This window comes from Anoplolepis gracilipes, chromosome 8, assembly GCF_047496725.1.
Source record: "Anoplolepis gracilipes chromosome 8, ASM4749672v1, whole genome shotgun sequence".
Lineage (NCBI taxonomy): Eukaryota > Metazoa > Arthropoda > Insecta > Hymenoptera > Formicidae > Anoplolepis > Anoplolepis gracilipes.
The window spans coordinates 4,229,215-4,250,799 of NC_132977.1; the positions used below are offsets into that span (position 1 = coordinate 4,229,215).

General features: G+C 32.0%; 2 protein-coding genes across 2 annotated transcripts in view; one reads left to right on the top strand and one right to left on the bottom strand.

The window, feature by feature from the left end:
* Mon2 (Mon2 homolog, regulator of endosome-to-Golgi trafficking) overlaps window positions 1–21,585 on the bottom strand; it is a 40,440-nt gene that overhangs the window by 7,274 nt on the left and 11,581 nt on the right. The gene's annotated exons all lie outside the window — the stretch shown is intronic.
* LOC140668612 (uncharacterized) lies at window positions 1,730–21,423 on the top strand. The gene is made up of 6 exons (XM_072897784.1): window positions 1,730–1,827; window positions 14,188–14,485; window positions 14,648–14,692; window positions 17,881–18,191; window positions 18,527–18,724; window positions 19,088–21,423. The coding sequence occupies exons 2-6, from the start codon at window positions 14,191–14,193 to the stop codon at window positions 19,121–19,123; spliced, it is 885 nt and encodes a 294-aa protein (XP_072753885.1). The 5' UTR covers window positions 1,730–1,827; window positions 14,188–14,190; the 3' UTR covers window positions 19,124–21,423.

Below are 21,585 nucleotides of genomic sequence, written 5' to 3' on the forward strand. Positions count from 1 at the left end.
TTCCTGTCTGTCCGCTTCATTCGCGTTTTTTGCACAAAAGTTCGCGAGCTTGGAACTCGTCTTCCTTCTAGCACTTAGCCGTAGGAAGTTCGTTAATATAATTAAGGAGCCGCGAAGATGGAACAAACACGTACGAGTACAAGATGAGTCTGATTCAACTATACTTCGTGTTCCAATGGAATTTAAATTATCTCAAAAATTGTGGTGAAAGAATTTCAATAAGAATTTATACTTTTTCCAATCTTTTTTTACTCTTCTTTATCACGTTTACGTACTTAAACTTTTATTCTGTGTAACAATATTAGATAAATAGATAAAAGATCTCGAAATTATTCTTATACGTCTATAATCCTAAATTTCATATAAAGTTATCGAATGTCACATGAATTAAATGTCATATAATGTCTTAAAATTATATAGAATAATAGAACAAGTAATTATCCCTTACGCTATTATTCATATTAATTACAAATTAGAATATCTATAATTGAGAACGAACCGGAAAAGTAACAAAGCAGATGATCTTCTGGGGATCGCACGACTGATTATCTCTTCCAGCATTTTCCACGACGCTATTTATTTAGATTAACAAGGGGACATTACTTCCTATAAGAGGCAGCGCTCTATGAGCAACAACAATATCACGCAATTTTTTCTGTGGCTGACTAGGACACGTGGGCGAAAAAATATTAAGTTCACCTCTCTATGTAACCACGCGAAAGCTGGTATCTAGCCTTTGACATTTCACATGATGCAGTACTTTCGTAGATCCCGAGGAACTCGTGTAATGGACGTCGCGTCTATTCCGGATTTATATCCGGAACTAAAGTATTTTGATCGTCAACATTTCAATTTTTCAACACGTATTGAATAAAATATATTTTGCGAAAAATTGCCTTGCTTCATCGTTTTCTAAAATATAGACAGAAATTAAAAAGACCGCGAACGCGAGAAAATTGCCCGATTATGTGAGAAATTGTGTCAAATTATTAATTGATGTTTACTTTCTAAAAGTAAAAAATAGATCTCGATATTATAGTTGGACTTTGAAGATATAGATAATAAAGAATTAAATATTCACACGATTTAATTCGTCTTGCAAATTCAAGCCATAAAATTAATAAGTTAATATCTGGTTATGTTTGAAAAATAACAAGATCATTAAATGATCAATTATCGATTATCTAACGTTCTATCTGCGCGTGGGCTCCCTGATCGACAACTACGTCACTGCCAAGAGGGGTGCAGTTTCCCGGACGTACATTTATAGGATGGTTTTCAGGGGGAAAATTTAGCAGACGCGACGGAGGGGAGGAACGGCGGGAGGAATCCTGCGCGAAGGTAGAGTTCCCAAAAAAAGAAACGGAAGAAATGTGAAAAGCGTGACGGGGCGAGAGAGTAAACGAAAGGGTGACAGAGACAGAGGGAGAAGAGTGACAGAAGGGGAGGCGGATGAGGGTGGCGAAGGGAAAAATGTACGAGAGGGAGGAGGAAGAGGGAGAGAGAGAAAATGGGCCGAATGGGAGCATGAACGGGGCGAGAGAGAGCGAAGTCCCAAGAACATCCCCCCGTTTTCGTTCGTGAAAGGAACAGGGACCCCGGCGACGTGGTGGCAGGATCGACGACGATGACGACGACGACGACGACGACGACGACGACGACGACGACGACGACGACAACGACGGGGGTGGCGGAGGAAGGGAAGGTGCCACCGCGGGGGTGGGTTTCGTACGACCAAGGCAGTGGGGCCGCGGACAGTCGCCTCGACGCTACCACCTCTCTCAGTCGCTTCTCGGTTTCCGGACACGGCGGACAGGCCACAGGCAGGTTAGTGAATCCAATTCTCGTTCATTCACCAGCCAGCCAACGCGCATCGTCACTCCGTCCCCCCGCTATCTCCCCCGTCCGTTCTCTCTTTTCGCACATCCTCTTTCTCTTTCTCTCACCCTTCCGAGTACGTCACCCTTGTATGTAATCGCTACACACACTCGTGTTTCACGTGTTATTTTTACTGTCGACGACCGCGACTGTTTCCCAGCTTTTACAGATAGCGTGAAGCATATGCGAATAGCAAATGGTATATACTATATAGTGTTAATACTAGAGATATAGTTTCTTGAACAGATCGCGCGGACCGAGGAGAGCTACGACAGCAAAGGCATCCGCAAAGCACACCGAATGTCGCTGTCGGAGTGTCATAACTGACGCGCGTTTCGCGCCGCGCGCTCGTCGCCGATTGATGAGAATTAGGCGTACGCGCTTCTCCCCGTGACGCACAACCTGTTATGCCGTCGTTGCAGCATAGGCGATGATGCCTGGGGAAGGGAACCGGGATCCTGAAGCGACGAGGAGGCACGTAATTGTGTCTAATGAGACTGTCGGAATTAGAGCGGGAGAATTAGAACAGAGACGTAGTCCGCGGGACGCGAAATATGTCACACGAGAGAACGAATGATGGATGATGGATGTAATTGCTTGATAAATTAGATAGAACATCGCTTAGAAAATAAATGAGTTTTAAAGGAAATATGTAAAATTTTATGTTTAATTATTGCATATTTAATTATTGATTTTTGCATAAAGATAATAAAATAAGGACAGTATTAGATGAGATTTCGATTAATTATCACAATCATTGATTGTTTGAGAAATATATTTCAGAAATAATATATTAGATAGTACTCATTAAATCGAATAAAAAGTGCTCAATAAACATAAATCGAAAAAGCAATCCTGTCAAAGTTAGGAATAATTTTCGATTTTATATTAAAGTAAGTGATTTGTTTGCTTTTATTTATCATGCAATGTGAAAATAAAAGATTATCTTACAGATTTTGTCACGTTTTTCTTTTTACAAAAAAAAAAACGGAGAGAGAAGTGTTCTACATATTTACATTTCCATATCAAATATTTCTGTAGATTTCATCGAATCATTTCACACAGGCATTCTCTTGGATTTGCTTATAGAAAAATCTTATACATTTTTACGTAGAAACTTTTCCGTAAACATCAGAATAAGAATGTGTAAAGATAATCCTTCGTTTTCATATGACATGCGATAAATAGAATCAAGCAAATCACTTGCTTTATAAAAACTATAACTTTTGACAGATTTGATTTTTTCAATCTACTTCTTGAACAGTTGTTGTTCAATTTACATTAGAGTATTATCTATTCTTTATAAATTATAAATTCTTTTTTAATCTTTTAACATCTCATATGTATGGATATATTTTACAATAAAAGAAACATAGAACAAATCGTATATAATTAAATCAAAAGAATTACTTCGCTTTTATTTTAGAAAATTGCAAAATCAAATTCGAAAATATCAAAAAAGACTTAATTATATTTGTGTTTCATAATCTAACAGATTCGCTAGAATTCGCGATTCGTTTTCGCGCTCGTTCAGTTAATATGAAGCACGTCACTTCTATATAGCTAATAGCCTTGAACGAGAATAGAACATTTTATGATTAACTTCGCGAGAGTTATTACGTTCATATATGAATGGCCATAAAATCCTTACTCCCATTCGGTACGATCAAAAGTAGGTCAGTTCCAAAATTGGAAGTCTGTCGATCGGCAAAAAAACGTTGGTGCGTTTTTTTTTTTTTTTTAACATATGACATTTCACGCGCAAGCGACAAAATTTTGATGCGACGCATCATTCCACCCTATATGCCGTACCGTCACCACACTGAAAAAAATATATCTGCAAATTAGCTCGGAGCTTTTACTTTTTATTCTTACTGGCGCAAAGATTGCGAAGAGACGCAACGAGTCGCATTAGATTCAATTAAGCTCCGTGACATACGACTTGCACGATGAGTTTTGCATCTTAATTACATGCTCGCTGTCAGCTATTAATCACAGCTTAACTTCGGTAAACTGTCAACATGGCGTCGATGTAATGAATAAACACGAGGTAAACGCGCGATAATATTATCCTTGCGTAGGTATACATTAGCCGAATATGACTGAACATTTGCGAAATGTCAATCGCGCACAAGTGTGATGTATTTTGCGTAATCCCAAAGTATTACTACAAATATCAATAATAGATAAAGTATGAATGCGAGCATCAACATAATTTAGCAACAATGATAATATTATTATTATAATAATGAAAATTGCCTCATTTTTACAATCAACAATCTATTAACTTAATAACTTTTTTTATTATATATATATATATATATATATATATATATATACATAGAAAGAGAGAGAGAGAGAGAGAGAGAAAAAGTTAATAAAAGTTCAATAACATTATTTTGATATTTGAGTTTAAAGTAAAGCTCTTAAATTACAAAATATATAAAAAAATAATTTACAAAATATTAAATAAAAATGGAATGTTTCATATAAGCAGTAGAGAGAAATCAAACTATTAGATTATAAATGTGTATAGCGTATACACATAGTCGTGCAATCCATACATTGCACTGCTACATGTTTGCATGCAACAAATAATCTGGGGCTTGCTCTACTGTCGGATTTAAACCTCTCACTTGTTGCAACCTTTCCACTTCAACATGCTAGCGTGAAAAATCATATAATTTCTCTACCTCTTTCCACTTTGCAAATCGGTTTTGCAATTTTTTGCTACTTCCTTGTCAAAGTTCCAATGATTTATAGACCACGCCATAACTTCTATGATCAACATGATACACTAAGATAATAAAGAAGATAGAACAGAGATCGTTACGGTAATTTGCGCAACAAGAATCCTTTTATTCTTTAATAATTAAATCGTTCATGCAATTCTCACCGTATTTATCGAGTATATAGTAATCGTCGAATAATTTTTGTTCGAGCCAGTTTTTGTGAAATTGACTTTATTTGTCAAATATAGACGAATCAATATTAACAAAAAGTTATCAAGCAGACCAATGATACGATGAAAAGCATTCAAGCAAAAAAGATAAATTGTTTTACAGCAAAAATTCAAACAGCGACACTAAAAAATTCGCATGCTTTAGATGTATAAAACATGAAAGAGAGTTGGTCTTATTATTTTGTCATAAAAGCTAATAAGCAAAATATTTTTATACAATAACGTGAAATTACATACACATATGAGTAAATAAATATAATATGTATAGTGTAACATAAAAATGACAATAAATTTGTTGCGAGATTTATTCCTATTTCACAAGAGAGAAATATATTCTGACAATTTATATATATATATATATATATCATATCAATTCAAAACTCAAATATATATAATAAGACTAAAAAAAAAATATGAAAAATAATACAATTGTTTTAGTTTCAAAAAAATTGAAAATTATGAGTAAAAACGCATAAAATAACAGAACAATTTAATCGATTAAAAATCAAAAGTGACTTGAAAAAATAATTTTTAATTAACTAAAAATCCTTAACTTATACATGTCAAAGTTTCAAAGTTCAATTCAAAGTAATAAATAGCTTAATATTTAAAATCATTAAGTGCTAAAATAATTGTTCTTACAAACAGTAGTTAATACTAGTGTAAAAAAATATCATCTTTAATCAGCTCGTTTACTTTATTTATCTTTAATTTATTCTTATAATATATACGAATTTATATTCTGCATTAATAAAATAAAACGTTATTTTCACTCGTATTTATTCACATATGGTGCGGGTATTAATTTAGCGCGTTTTTTTTATTGTATCGATTTCATCTTTGCTGCACAGAAACGCAAATAAAATCCGACGCGCAAAAATGTAAAAATGTGAGAACCAAAATATCGAGAGGCGTGCGATTGTATTGATGCGCGGGGGCGCATGAAGGAGATTTACGATCGAATCGTATATTCGCAGCATTTACCGTCATCTCTTTTATATTGACGCGCTGTTTAGCACATTCATCATCCAGGATCGTCACGTCAGGTCGTCAGAAGTCTTTTTATTACATGCGATGCCATGTAGATACGATGAAAAGGCCGCGCGGAGATAAAATCAGGCATCGTAGAATGTTATCATGTCACTATGTGTGCCATGGAGCACACATCCTCTTTAAGCTTTCGTCTTGCAAAATATTCTTTCTAACATTTCTTATTCTCCAATCCTCTTATTATTTTATTTTTTATTTGCCACATGTCTGAGAAATAGCTAAAGGCAGTCTATTTTAAGTTTGCCTAAATTTATACAAATTTTTATTTTCTAATTTTTTAAATAACACATATTAAAAAATTTAGATTAAATATATAAATGTAATATGATTTTACTATATATTTAAATTGTAAACGTTAATATTTCCATTATTTATATATTAAATGGTTACCTGAAAACAGTATATTATATTGTATGATAAAATATATACTATGTGAAAAAGGAATTAAGCAGGATAACCATTTATCTATAGAATTATCGGCCACAAAAAATAATCATAAAAATGTCAAAACCGTGTGTACACAGGTGTTACTATTAAATGTGCGTTAATTCTTTTTTTTTGTTGATTTAATTCAAGGAAATTTCATTGATTTAATAAGAGTTGTTAATGTTTATGCACAGATACTATCGGTGATTACAAATTTTTCATTTGACTACTTTTAATCAACATTTCTTTACAAAGATAAAAAGATACAGAGAGAGATAGAGAAATCCTTTGAGCTCTTCAAACAAATACAGCTTTATATAACGCGTCAAAGTGAATTTATTTTGTTCTCATTTTCCAAGAAAGTGCCCTTTAAAAATTCGGAATTTCTTTACGCTAGGAATTTTTCGACAAACTGAATTTTTTAGATTTTTTCTGGCCTAAAATATTGATCTTGTATAAAAAATTATCTTATATAAATAACCATTATATAAATAAAATATACTTTTTAATATAAGCGATATTCAAGTACGTATTATATATTAAAATCAAATACACATGTAATACATAAAGCATACAACTAAAGTAAAAAAAAAAAAAAAAATCAATAAACTTTACCGCATTTTAATGAAATTAAATTCTCAATTTTTATAAAAACCTACAAAGCAATAATCAAATCTATCATTTTTATACATTCAGTTGAAAAAGTCAGTCGGATGTACATATGTGGATCTTAATAAGTAGAACAATTTTTGTTTTCTGTGCAAAAAAATTTGCGCTAAATTCTTAATTATAAAAGTTTCTGGGCCGATAGATTTATAATTAATGATCGATTTATCCGCGCGCGTGCATATATATAAATAACACAAACTGAACGAATACTGCATATTGTGAATTACCGCTAAGAGAGCTATGTGTGTCACGTTTGCGCTAAACGAAGAGCACCAATATATATATATATATATAACAACAAGGAGAACAAGATAGATTGCCTTTAACACTCGTAGGGGAACAAATACGGCGAGCTCGTCGCGTGTGGCTTACGAAGTACTACTTGACTTTAGGCTCTCGCGTTCAACGAGCAGCCTGGAGATAGCCACCTTTGAATTGTCACTGGGAATAATTTGCTTTATACAACTTCGACATGTATGCCATCAGGAGTTCCCAGGAGAACTCTAAGGCTAACAATTTGCTAGTTGGATGGCAAATATCTTTCGCAAGTGCGGCTACAAACTCGTGCATCGCCATAGCAGAGATTAATTTCAAATAGATTATAGCGATTCAATGTACGATTCGAATGATAATAATTTTATTCACAATAATTCTTACATTCCGTAATAGTTCCAATAATAAATTCAATCCATTCATTATCAGTTATAAATTAAACCATCAGTTTCCGAATATTAAAAATTAATTCATAATAACCTCTTTATGTCATGTCGCGTTTTGAAATATTATAATTATATAGATTATATAAATATCAATGATATATGTATAATATAATTAAATTATTATAATATAGGAAATTATATGGAACACATATAACATATACAGATAGCACGACGGATCTTTCATTTACGCGTCAATTTTCTATTAATCCCTGTATTCCATTTCACTAGACATTTACAATATTAATGAATAATTCATTCTATTCCCTTACGTCTGATGGAATGCATAGAGATAAGAAATGCCGTTTTCCTGGCCTTGTACAGTAGCATTGAAATGACAATGCGTTTGAGATATCTATTACAGTTTCTTATTGTTTCATGTATGTCGCAAGTATATATTCCGTTTCTCGATTAAATACATTGCAAATAAACAGAAAACACGTGATGTACATCGCATTCTGTTTAGGCTCGTAGATATTTTTATGAAATAATTTAGTCTGACATTTCCACGCGTCAGATTAGGCTTAATTATTATTATTATTAGTATTAATTTACAAAGATTTAAACAATAATGCCGTAAATTATAAAGAGTAAGAACATGATTACGTAATATCATTTATATCATACGTTTTATATGAATTTTCATTATTCGAGAAAAAAGAATTCAAAATTATTAAAAGAAACCAAGATAGATTTTATATTTTTTCTTTTACCTTTTAAAATTAAAATAATTAAATTATTAATAATATAAATATATTTAATATTTATTATATATTTATACATTAATATGTTTAATGTTTGACGAAACTGAAGAAACATATAACATTAAAAATTTTACTTACACTGAGAGATATAAATATTATAAAATATTATAAAATATAAAATAAAAAAGATAATACACTGACATGAATAAAGAAGTACACACACAATTTTAAAAACTTTAGTGTTTTTCTAAGAAATTCCGAGCGTAAAGTTTTGCCAATTTCATTTTCTCCAAAGTGGCTACTGTGAGTTCCGATAAAGTTCAAACAGTCATTTTGGACAGTAATTGCTACGGTATGTTGACCAAAGACTATCTTGGATGAATTGTCTGAATGAAGGATCGATTCTCCGGAATAAATAAAAGTACCGCAATATTCCCGCCTTCGCGCGCTTATCCTTCGTCAAGATGTCAGCCAATTTCCGCTCACGCGAAATGAGAGTCGAGAGAAATGATGTCAGTAAACCGCGAAATTCATGTAATTGCGAAAGAAATACGTATATCCTCTTATGATTTTCTCGATCGATCGGCTTTAACTCGACCAGGGCAAATAATGTCTTGCAAGTTCGTAAAATTATTACAGGAAAAGCTCTATTTCTAAGTTTAAAAAAATTATTTCATCAACAAAAAAACTAGAAAAAACGCATAGAATATTACACTTTCAGTTACGTGATTCTGCAGATAATAAACAATCTATATGTAATTAACACTTTTTTTTGCGCGACCTAATTTAAACGTAGCAGATGTCGTATCCAGCTGTCGTCGACAAATAAGATTGAGAATAACGCGCGGGCGGATTTACAGTTAGCTACACTTCAATTATGTACATGCCTGGCTCTGAGCATATTTGTTCATGCCGTATTGAGGGAGCAGCGATGCAAAGTGCATTAAAGCGGCTTACATGTACACCGTTTATCGCGCGAAATCCGGAATTTTTCCAGAGAACTGCATTTTTATATTCATGGCAACGTCACTTTTCACAAACAGTACGTTTCCGCTCTACAAATGTAATTTTACACGTATGTAAAATGTGTGCGGAACCGTGTTTTCGCGAACACTTTTACATGCGGAAACTTGTTTCTATTCAAAATTAATTGCTCTCGAGTAGAGAGATGTATTTTTCTCTGAAAAATTTAAAGCAAGCATGATATTCAGATTACGTATCGTTTATTATTTTAATATTTATAATCATTATACGAGAACAATTGCTTTATTCGATACAACACATATATAGTCGAATTCTGTGATATTATTCAATTATTCTGTTATTGTTATTTTAATAAAATCATATGACATTTAAAGAAACAGCAAACAACGTAAAACAAACTATAAGGAAGCCTTTAGAGATCACGTGCGTAACATTTCATTATAAAAAGAAATGATATCGTGCGAGGAATCATACTACAAATTTATAATTCTAGTTTATGAAACGTGATATCGATATTATTTTCTCCTGCTTCTATTCGAGGTTTTCATTTCCGTGAAACACGTGACATTGAAAACTACGGAAGTATTTCATTCTATTACTCAAAGAATCAATCTTCCGTGAACGGTTGTGTTTCCAGAAATAATCCAGGTACTGAATTTTTTTGCTACTTTGTTACAATCTTATACCTTTCGCATGAAAGCATGTTTTTATCAATTAATCTTCTCGATTTTCTCATGAATCTTCGAGAAGGGAACCGTCCGTAAGATTGCGGGATAAATCGACATATGTAACGATGCAGTTGCAAAGCTTGAATATTCATAGACCATTCTCGGATACGTATGTGCTAGTCCTTCGGAATATATTTATGAAAACACATGTTGCTCGGCTGGACCACAGTAGCTCAATAATAAATCACGATGTCGAATCTCTGCTACGAGAATTCAACTATATATTTGTTGTATCGAATAAAGCAATTGTTCTCGTATAATGATTATAAATATTAGCAACGTATAGAGGCACTTATCACGCGTTCAGCATAAAAGGAATCTTAATTTTCCAAAAGAAAATATTTATATTATAAATACGAAAAAATTTCTGATTTCTAAAAAAATGTCTACCTATATAAAATAAAGTAGAAAAATCGCTGCACAATAAAATATTTAAGATGCAAAAACATCCCACATTTTTGCAAAAGAACATGTTTAAAAGTTTAATAATGTAATTCGGTATTTCCGTTTCATTTCATTCATATAATCGTTTCATGATAATACATTATTAATAAAAATTCACATCTGTAATTCGCCAGATCCATGTACTCGCAAATCTTCATAATGTATAATTATTTTGATATTATATGATTATTTCGAAATTATTATTATTACTCTTTAATAATTAATCGCAATGATTATTATTTTCATCTGACCTTTTATACAATTGTCATAAAAAGTGCAGCCGTATATAAAGCTTACGCGACATAATCTAGTAATGATGAAAGCACGTGTCATTTTAATAAAAATTCCAATAAATCCCGATAATACGCATAGCATTATGTTGCACGTTGGTGTACATTCATCGATGAGAAATATCGTCGATAATGAAGAGATGAATTTCGCATGTTATGAATATAAATGCGGGACAATGCGTACACATACATACAAAATCTCCCCACAAAGTGCAATAACATTCAGTTGTCCGCGCTGATAAAATCCATATTTTAATCCCTCTGCATGTGCATATACGATCACGCGGTGCGCAAACGTGAAGTGTATAACTAGAAAAAAAAATAAAATCCCGACATCTTATTAAATAATTAATTATACAAAATAGACCATTGTAATATGAGATTATGTTCTTACGACAATTACAGTTCAAACCAAATGTAAAACAAAATTGATAATCTGACCGAATTTCAGTTTGAATGGCTCTCTCCAAAGTTTATTCGACTAATCCGCACACAAATACTGTATAATTCACTGTAAAATATCATATATTTCTCAATCTACATATACATTTTTATACATGCCTATAAATGTACAAATTCCCAATGGTTTATTACAGAAAATTATAAATAATATCGCGAGACAAAAAAAAAGAGAGAAGAGATAAAAATGGACAAATACTTGAAAAAAAAAATGTATTCGATCTAAAAGAAATAGAGTATTTTTGTTTCTTTATAATTGACAAACGTAATCGCATTCAAAATTCAAAAGAATATCATATGCTGCATTTCGTGGATTATTTAGTGGCAGAGTACCAGCGCGAAAAATGGGAGGGGTTGCTATCATTTATGTTCTGCGAATAACGAAAGCTTTATGATGCGATACTCCAAAATACCAACTTTTCCAGGAACAATGAAAGCTTCCGCGGCAGCGAGCCGTTTCCGCCGCTTCCACACTTTCCATCGCACCGCTGCACATTCCGCAATGCTTTTCCGAATTACATCCTATAATCAGCCGGCTGATTGAACAAATCGATGACGTCATGCGCGATTAAAATACCGCGGAGGTGCATATCGCAAAGCTAATTATTCCTAATTGGATTTCGTACTTCCACCCACACGATGGAAGCGTGTTTTATTCAATATTCGCGTATATCGAAACTATTCTATCAACTTTGCCAAAACAACAAAAAGCTATTATCCTTGCAGTTTATATATAATTAATCAATAATAATTCTATTATGTAATTATAGGCAAAATTCAATATCTTCTTGTGCAGTTATATTATAATATTATATTATGTAAAATATAAGATTTTCATTGGTTTAAGTGTTCATCGGCTATATAATAAGATATAATATCCTTGTTTATTTCATATATAATAATAATACAAAATATCTGAAGCGTAGATGAAGTTATCGATAGTAACAATTTAATTTCCAGTACTCGAGAAAAATAATTTCGATATTAAGGGATTTCACAGGCGATCCCCACATGTGCTATAATGTCAGACTGAGAAAAATGAGCGAAAGAAAAAGGCAAGTCTTCGCATTTCAACGTCAAAGTTTCCCACACACGTAGAACAAATAATGCTTTTTCGCAAGAATTGTTGCAACAAGAGTCGAGCAATATATCGGTTGAAGAATCCAATCGGTTCAAGAGAGAAATCTGATGCAAGAATCGCTCGCGCATTTTTCGAACGCCCTCGATATTTTCCGCGATTCGTTAAATTAACAACATTTTGTTTAACGAACGCTCGAGCGATCCGGAAAAAGTTCTTTGAAAATTTCGCAGGTGCAATCGAATCGGAAACTTGGTTCTCTAACTCAATTGAACGGCGTCAGTCGAAAAACGGGAGATTGACGGTAGGCCGCAGTCTCTATTCGATTTAAATACATTTCACCGGATTCGATAGGGTACAAATTCTCGACGACAAGCGTGTCATTAAAGTATACTTCAGCCTTCTCGAACTGGTGGTTACCACTCGACACGCGCTAGTACTTAATTAATGCGGATTACAATGTGGCGCAAACAGCTTGTTGCTCCGCGCGCAATCAACCTATACATATCCCGATAAATGCATTCGATCTTGCAGTTATGTATATTTACTGTATTGCAAACAATCGATATGAAAACCACGGAAATTGAAAATTAAATGATCAAAGAAAAAAATCTATAACAGTTAAATTCACGATTCATATATAAAGTAGGACAATATATGAGATATAATAATAGAATTATATAAAATGAATCTTTTAAGGGCCTTAATAAATATAATAGTACGCTTTTCGCTATTGTACAATAATATATACTTTTTGTAACGTAAATCAATATTAATTATTTTCTATTAATTCAATCAGATATTATTTGAATAAAAATATATATTCACAAAAGTACGAAATCGTATTAATGCAATAAAAATCTATACAGAGAGAAAAAAGTTAAATTCTATATTATTCACAATAATTTATATATTGTAAATTTTTTGTATTGTTATATATAGATTTTATATAAATATTTGATTAATTCAAATTCATAAAAGCTTTGAAAAGCTCCGATAATCGCTCGAGGCTTGCAATGCGCATCTGTAAAAGTGCATTTCAACAATTTTAAGAAACTATATGAAAAAGTTTCGAAATAACATGTATATTGATAAAGTGCATCAATATATATTTTATATATATATATATATATATATATATATATATATATATATATTGGGTCATATAACTGGCACAGTATATTGCTAGGTTCCAAGTTTTTCTATTTGTTGGATACGCCTATCTGATTTTGCCGTCGGCAAGCTTGCAGAAAGCATTTCGACAGTTCGCCGAATCCAACAATATATTGCTTTATACAATTTCACGTCGCTCGGTTTTATTGTTATTTGCAAATACGGAATATATCGCGTTACTTACGAACGCGTTACAGATTGTAAAATATTACATTGATTTTACACGACTTTCCAGACTCGAGGAGTAAAATGTGCACACGCAAGCTGACATAAAATCACGATATTTTATGATTGAAGTTTACGTTTGGGTAAATCCAAAGACTTATAAAGATTTTAGGAACTTGGTTTATGATTCTTTTTTATGTGATCATAAAATCTATACTCATTTTTTCACGGTCCTTGGGGGAAAAAAATAGAATCAAAAGCCGAGATTCCAAGTTTTTTTTTCTCCTATTTAATTCTCACCGTTATTTCTACAGTGTATTTTATAAAAAAAAAAATTTTATGCGTAATCAAATCGAAAAATATCTTTCGAAGAAATATAAAAGCTTTTTCATTTCCTCGTTCATATAGCCATTTCGATTCACGATAGTCTGATTCAATCGGTTTTGGCTTTATGATTTTAGAAAATGCGCTCCGCGGCCGTGTGCATCGCCTTCGTCCTGACGTGCACGAGCGGGTCGCTTGTCGCAGGTATGCGATACATCGATCCGCAGCCGGGAAGTAACGGCGACATCGGCGACAAACGACTGGACCTGACCGAGCCGTCGTGCGACGAGCTGCGCGCGATGTGGAGGTACACCAAGAGACAGAGCAGAGCCGCTAAAACCACCAACGGATACCCGATGTACCCGTTCAATCCCAATATATGGCCGCGTGCCGAGCTTCCCGATCGCGCTATATTTTCTGGGGGATACGCGCGAGGTGAGACTCCTTACATGCCTCTCGAAGCCGCCAACGTATCTTCACGAAATCTTCCTGAATGCTCAGAAATTCGCTTTTGTCATTCGCATGGATAGATATAATTTCGCACGAGAAACTAGAAAATTCGCAAAAATTAAAAAAAAACTAATTGGCCTTACGCAGATATTGTCGCGCCTACACGACTGAAATTCCGGGAAGAATTGGAAGGTAAGCAAACTATTTTGTATAATTTTTTTTAACTGTGCGTGTCATTTAGTAAATATAAAATTATATAAAATTATATTTAAATTAAAATCTATTTAAATCTATTTTCAATTTAGTTATCGCTTGTCAAATTTCATTGCAAAAGTACTAAATGTAGTTAGACATACTTTACTGATAGTTAGACATTCAGTAAAATAGAATTTTATTTCTCCTTTAAACAGTAATAAAATGCGAACTTTCTCTCTCTCTCTCTCTCTCTCTCTCTCTCTCTCTCTCTCTCTCTCTCTCTCTCTCTTTCAATGTATTTTCTTTGGCGTATCGTAGACAAGACGTGGATAACGAGAAGGTGTGCATTTTATCGATTTGTGCGTTTTATCGAGTAGTGCATCGCAGCCCACGAGTTGCTGTGCGAATCTGCATTGCACAAGCAGACAGGCTCCAATACCATCTTGCAAATACACGACGCACATGTGGGTCAAGCGCACCACTTTACGCACTGGCACTTACGTTAACGAGTATACATGATTCAGACTAATTATTGGGGATATATTGGCTATCTACCGCTTTGTAAAGCGCGGTAACATTGGGGCGAATCAAGGGCTTTGTCCGCATCTAAATTTGATCGGCTGCGCAGACCGGACGTGATGTAATTAATTAAGGCAGCATTCGAATTATTTAATTTCCTCTTCGCGCGATTTTTAATTAGACGAGAATCGATTTCATTCTTTTGCTCTCGCGAATCTCCAAGAGATTCCTATTCGAGACACAGTATTACGCTACAAGTTTTTTTCTTTTTTTTATTCAAAATAAAATTTTTTCTTTTCAATATTAATCTTATTAATTTTATAATGACGTCTTTGTCACTTAATAAATATGTTAATATTTACTATTTCGTATTTAATTTTGATTAATTAAACTAGTAATTACATTGAATTAGATTTTCTCTGTACATTTATGTATATAATATAAGGTGTCTACTCAAATCTTTAAAAAAAATTCTCTGAAAACTCCCTGATTTTCTAGGTATTTTTGTTGCAAGTAAAGAAAATATTTTCAAATTTTTGAATATAATTTTCTCTAAATTAAATTTTATTATATATGTTTTCTAATGTTTTTCATTCATAAAGGAGAAACACTTCTTAAATTTCAAGTACTATATTTATAAATGTAATAAAAAAATTGCATAACTTTCATAAGACAAGCATATTTTACTTCTATAAAATTTTTATTTCATTAAAAATTACAAAAAATATGTACTTCGTATTCATTGTCAGTATTGCGTTAAAACATTGAATATATAAACAAACAATAGAATGAGTACATAATTTATCCTTTTTATGTAATATGTACAGAAAGAGTCATTAATGCTGTTTTTATGAATTTATGAACATTTCAGAACATACATTTTTTTATATGTGTATATACAAAATATAAACATATATATTATATATAACAATATATATACATATATTTATATGTGCATATAAATTCATTTGTGAAGTTTTTTAGACATATGCACAATTAATTTATTATAGACAAGCAGAAATACGGGCGTCTCACCTCTTACATGTCCGGAATCTCGACGATTTAATTCGTTTAATTGATATTCTAATAATTTTTACGCATAGAATTTGTTGTAGAATTATTATAGAATTTTCAAGCACTTAATTTATGTATGTGTTAAAAAATACTAAAAAAAAATCATCAGCTGACAAAGTAAGCAGCGTTAACTTGGCGTCTCAGTTTGTCCCGAGCCATTTTTTTTAATTTGTAATTTTAATTAATTTAACTTTTTTGTAAAGCCACAACTATTTATGTAATTTATCAAGAGCCGTAAAATTATTTAAAAAAACCAGAACTCTCAACAATTATTGAGTTTTCACGAAGTGAGACAGTTTCACACACGTGGCTAACTGTTTATAATATAAGAATAAAATTATTAAAAAGAGAATTTTCGAAAAAATTCTCCGAATTCCAATAAAATTCTATGAAACTTCTCTGATTTTTCTAGATACAAAAGAAATCCTTAAGAATTCAAGTTTTTTATGTTTTTTTAGGGAATAGACACTTCCTCATAATATAGATGATGGAATGTGATCTTTAGAACAAAAACAGAAAATTAATTAAACTATTAAGGTTAAAGTTAACTGACATTACTGAAATGAAATTAGTTTGTTATTTATCTTGGCATTTGTGTACAAACTATGATGCAATAGTAATTTGTAAACATTCACAAATTATTTATAAAAATTGTTTAACTTTTTTGTGTTATTCACGATGCTTACTTTTCGCGATTGTTTAAGAATTGCTGATCAAACAAAAAAATTTGCAATTAGAGAGGGACTATATTTACTTTCAAATATATATATATTAGATATATATATTTGTCTAGTTAGATAGATTGATCTTAGTGTTTAAGTATAGCCTTTCAGTCATATCTCACAATATAATTCCGAATAGTTAGGAAATAGTTAACTGATGATGCATATACAAGCTCAAAAACAATTACTGAACTTCAATATCGTAACTCCGCTAAGACTTAGTCTACACAGCACGCCACAATACCATCGGCCACGAAATTCGCGACGACTTCACCCACGCAAAATGTCAGCAACCCTTTTCAAACCCTTTTCAACCATTGAAGCGTAATACACACGCTTCTTGACCTGATGTCACTCATTTCCGCCCACGCAGGGAACGTCTGTAATCTCGAATATTTCAAACGCTCGCGAATATCCTGTGTACTGTGCACGATGGTTATTCCAAAATATTTGTGTCAATTATTAATTTAAAATAATTAATAAAACATCAATTATTCTAAAATATATCAATTCTCTTTTCATGCAAAAATCAATTCTATAAACATTAATTAATTGAAAGATTAAGAGAAAATAAAGGGCCACAAAGAGATTCACGATATAAAATCACAATTTTTAACTGATATTTATGAAATTCTAAGAAACATATTGATTTTTTTGCGTTCTAAGATATTTGGATTTTTGACAAAATTAAATTTATGTATAATAGTACATATATAATTTACTTTACGATATTAAGTTAATCAATGTTTTCGCGGCAAGTAATTTTCTTTCGCATTTATATTACAAATTGGTATTTGCAAAAAAGAAATTAATATACAAAAAAGATTAAAGGGTGAATTAAAAAAAAAATAAGGAATTAATTAATCGCAGGCCGACACGCAGGACGTCCGCGCAGCCGAGCTGCCGGGGGCGCACCGATTTACGGAAGGATGGTGCATAAAGCCCCGGCAGGGGCCAGATGGCGAAGCGGGATGCGTGGGCCCTCGCGCATAAAAGCCATGGAAGAACTGTCGCGACATTATGGAACCGTGAATACGGGGCCGTATTCGCCCAACAATCGTCATCACGTCACTAGCTTCCGCATCGGCGGCGGTATGCCACCAAGAACGCAGGTCCCTCAAGCCGGGAGTTTCGAAGCGCTCAAAGATCTCATCAAGGCCGAAAGGGCACGCGAGTTACAGGTCGGTTCCCGATTAATTGTTCTTTTAAATTATAATAATCTGGATGGTCGTTGCAATACAATACAGGGTACAAATTTACATTGTTAATTCATGAACGCTTGATGGCTTAAATTATTGTATTTTTTATGATATTGGAGACACAAGACCATTTATGTTAATTAATTGAAAAAAATATCGAAAAAGAAAAGAAAAAGGTTTTTTCCGATATTATATTTTTCTAAATGAGACATTATATTACATTGATACTTAAAGTGTTCGCTGTTGAGCAACTTAGTTTTACGTTTTTGTAATAATAATGTCTTTACAAGAATCATTTAAACATTTACCTACCCTAGGAGCAACATTTAGTCGAAGAGATGGAGGCGAAAGTTGCCGCTTTTAATAAAGGAAAAGACCGGATAAACGAGGAACAAGAACAGAGTAGACAACAACAATCACGAAAGCAATTCAATCCATTCTCACAAATGATGGTACCGAAGGTCAATTATGATATTCCGCGACGTTTTACGCCTAACACTAGTCGGGCTTGGTCGGTAAGTTTCTTGCGTAAAAATTAACGAAAATTTTTCAGATTCCACAATTTCCTTTTCAATTTTATCTTAAATCTAGTTTCTTAAATTACAGTCTATAGTATATTTTAATTTACATTTTAAAATTATGAGATTATATTCTGTATGAAACTCTTCGAATTTGAAAATTATATATGCATCTTATATACACTTAACTATTGCAACAAGCAATATTTTATTTTATATTTATAATATTTAACTTTCTTGTATTCTTTAAAAAATTAATTATATACATATAGTTAAATTCGTGAATATAAAATAATCCAGATTTTCTAATTATTTTTATACATATATTCAACGTATCTCATACATTTTTTTTTTTCACAGAGGAGCGAGCCTTTCCCGCGTGAATACACACCTTAGTATGCTGCGAATTGTTGCAAAGGAACGGTATAAATCCGAAAACTGCCGCATGCATACTAGTGTTTGTGACTGCTCTACACAACGCAACTGCAGCCAGTTGTGGCTATCACAGCGAAACTGCAATTGCAAGAATAAACAACGCTCATTTCGAAGATCACGTGCGTTCTGAAGATTTGGATATCTGCGCGAACTTTTAAGTCTTTGTGTCGACAATAAGTAAGTGCAGACAAAAATGCATTTTAACCCAATATCGACTCTTATCAAGGAACTTTTTTTAGTGAAAAAGCACGGTTCTCCACCGCACTAAGAATTTTAAATCTGAGTAAATTTTTTGGGAAAGAATGATAAATATTGAAATGGATTAAGTAACATTTATATTGGGTTAAAAACAAAGTTATTTTCCCTTAATGTATCAGAATATCGCATGCATATCTCTAATGAAAATAGAATTAAAAATATGCATGAGATAAAACAATTTATTTACATATTGCATCAGACTTTAATTGAAGATATGCATGCATTTTTTTCGATGCTTCTTATATTTGTGCAGTCCGATATTTCGCAACGGCATTGAAGCGAGTAATTTGACATAATGCATTTTCATGGATTTCATGAATTTTAAGGTTTCTCTGCATTTGAAGCTTTGGCAAAACATCAAACATAGAAAGGAAAGAGAATAATGAATACCGGAATTTCCTAAATTTATATACAATAACGAGATACAATGTTTGATCTTACAATTAGAGAAATTTAGAAACACAAAGCATCCCCTTTCAAGTTCCTTTTAATTATTCCGTGATAATAAAAAGAAAAAATTACAAATTTTTAAATCAAATGTAATATTTAAAATTGTAATCTCTTAAAATGTCGAATATATCAAAGATAATATACATATTTTCGTAGTCATATAAAATACAACATTCATTTAAATGAATTTAATTTTATAGAAAAATGGAATATTTTCTGCATTAGTTTCTCTTAAAAATTAATTCTTTCACCTTTTTTTATTAAAAAGATCTATAAAAATATTAAATCGGATTTTTCTCTCAAAAATATATGTCGTAGAAAATTGTCAAATACTTCGCGAAAATGCAATTCAATGCAGTTGCATGGATTGGGTCACATATTGCAGCTTTCACGTGCAGAATTTTAACATTATTCCGGAGAATAATGTCGCCTAAATAATCATATCAACGCTTAATATTATCAAATAAAAATTATGAACATGATAACAATCTATGCAGTCTAAATATAATAGATTGTCATATATTTCACAATGTCATTTTTTATATTATTAATTTAATTTTTCAATATATCGTGTCCATTTTGTCTATTGTAACAAATCCCAAAATATTACAAAAAACATTGAGAGCCATTAAATAATTTACATAAATATCTAGAACAAAAGTATTACAGTTTAGAAAAATTGATTTTTTTTTATCGTAGCTTAATTTTTTTCTAAATTACTTTCATTATTCGTCATTGAAAAACAATATTTGCGCTATATGATTCGATAATACAAAAAATATTTTCAAAGATATTTGCACGTGAATGTTTGCAGCTGTGTGCCAAATAAAAAATATTAATAAACATCCTGACTTCCTCCACAACATTTAAAAACTAAATACTTGGACAATAAACTAGTAAGACTTATATCTCTAACAAATTTTGACATTGTACATTAACTTAATGTAAGAAACTCTAGTATATTCTTCGATAATCCATCAAAGTGCACTACGCTGTGCCAATGTATATTGGAAATGAAAGACAATAATTACTCTTAAGAAAAGGTTTGTGCGTACAATACTTCTGTGTTCTTAATATGAAAATATACGCCTATATTGCGGTAAAAAAAAAAAAAAATAAAAAAGAAAGAAAAAGATTATTTCTGATGTCTTATAAAAATAATTAAGACAAAATTAAAACGGAATAAAGCTTTTGTGAAAATGATTGGTAATGATAGTTGTACGTACAAACAATGTTACATCTTGACCCTTAAATGTTTAAATGTTCATTGTAATATACATAATGCGTATAAAAATCGATATAAATGTACCACTTATCACTATCTTAAACGCAATATCGATAACGTGAATTTATTGTGCGTCTTTAAATATTTTACTCCTATAAACCCTATCAAAGTATTTATTAAATTTGCAATGTTTTGCCACTACTAAGTAACAACATAGCATTGCAATAACAAATGCTGATCAAACACTTAAGGGTTAAAGAGTGCATTTTAATGACAATAAATGTAAAAGTTTCTTGCAATTCTATAAAAAAATTGAAATCGCGTAGAACGACTATTTGTGTGGCTTATTCGTAGCTCACGCTGAAGAAATAATCAGCTCTCAGCTTTTGTAGTTCATACAAAAAATATAAATGCGAGAACAAAACTGGATATATAATTATTATACGTATAATAATTTGATATTAAATGACGTTCTGACCGAGAAAACTTT

Coding starts and splice junctions, on each gene's coding strand:
- LOC140668612 (XM_072897784.1), top strand. CDS start 14,191: ATGCGCTCCGCGGCCGTGTGCATCGCCTTCGTCCTGACGTGCACGAGC. Junction 14,693..17,880: donor ATTCCGGGAAGAATTGGAAG/GTAAGCAAACTA, acceptor AATTAATCGCAG/GCCGACACGCAGGACGTCCG. Junction 18,725..19,087: donor ACACTAGTCGGGCTTGGTCG/GTAAGTTTCTTG, acceptor TTTTTTTCACAG/AGGAGCGAGCCTTTCCCGCG.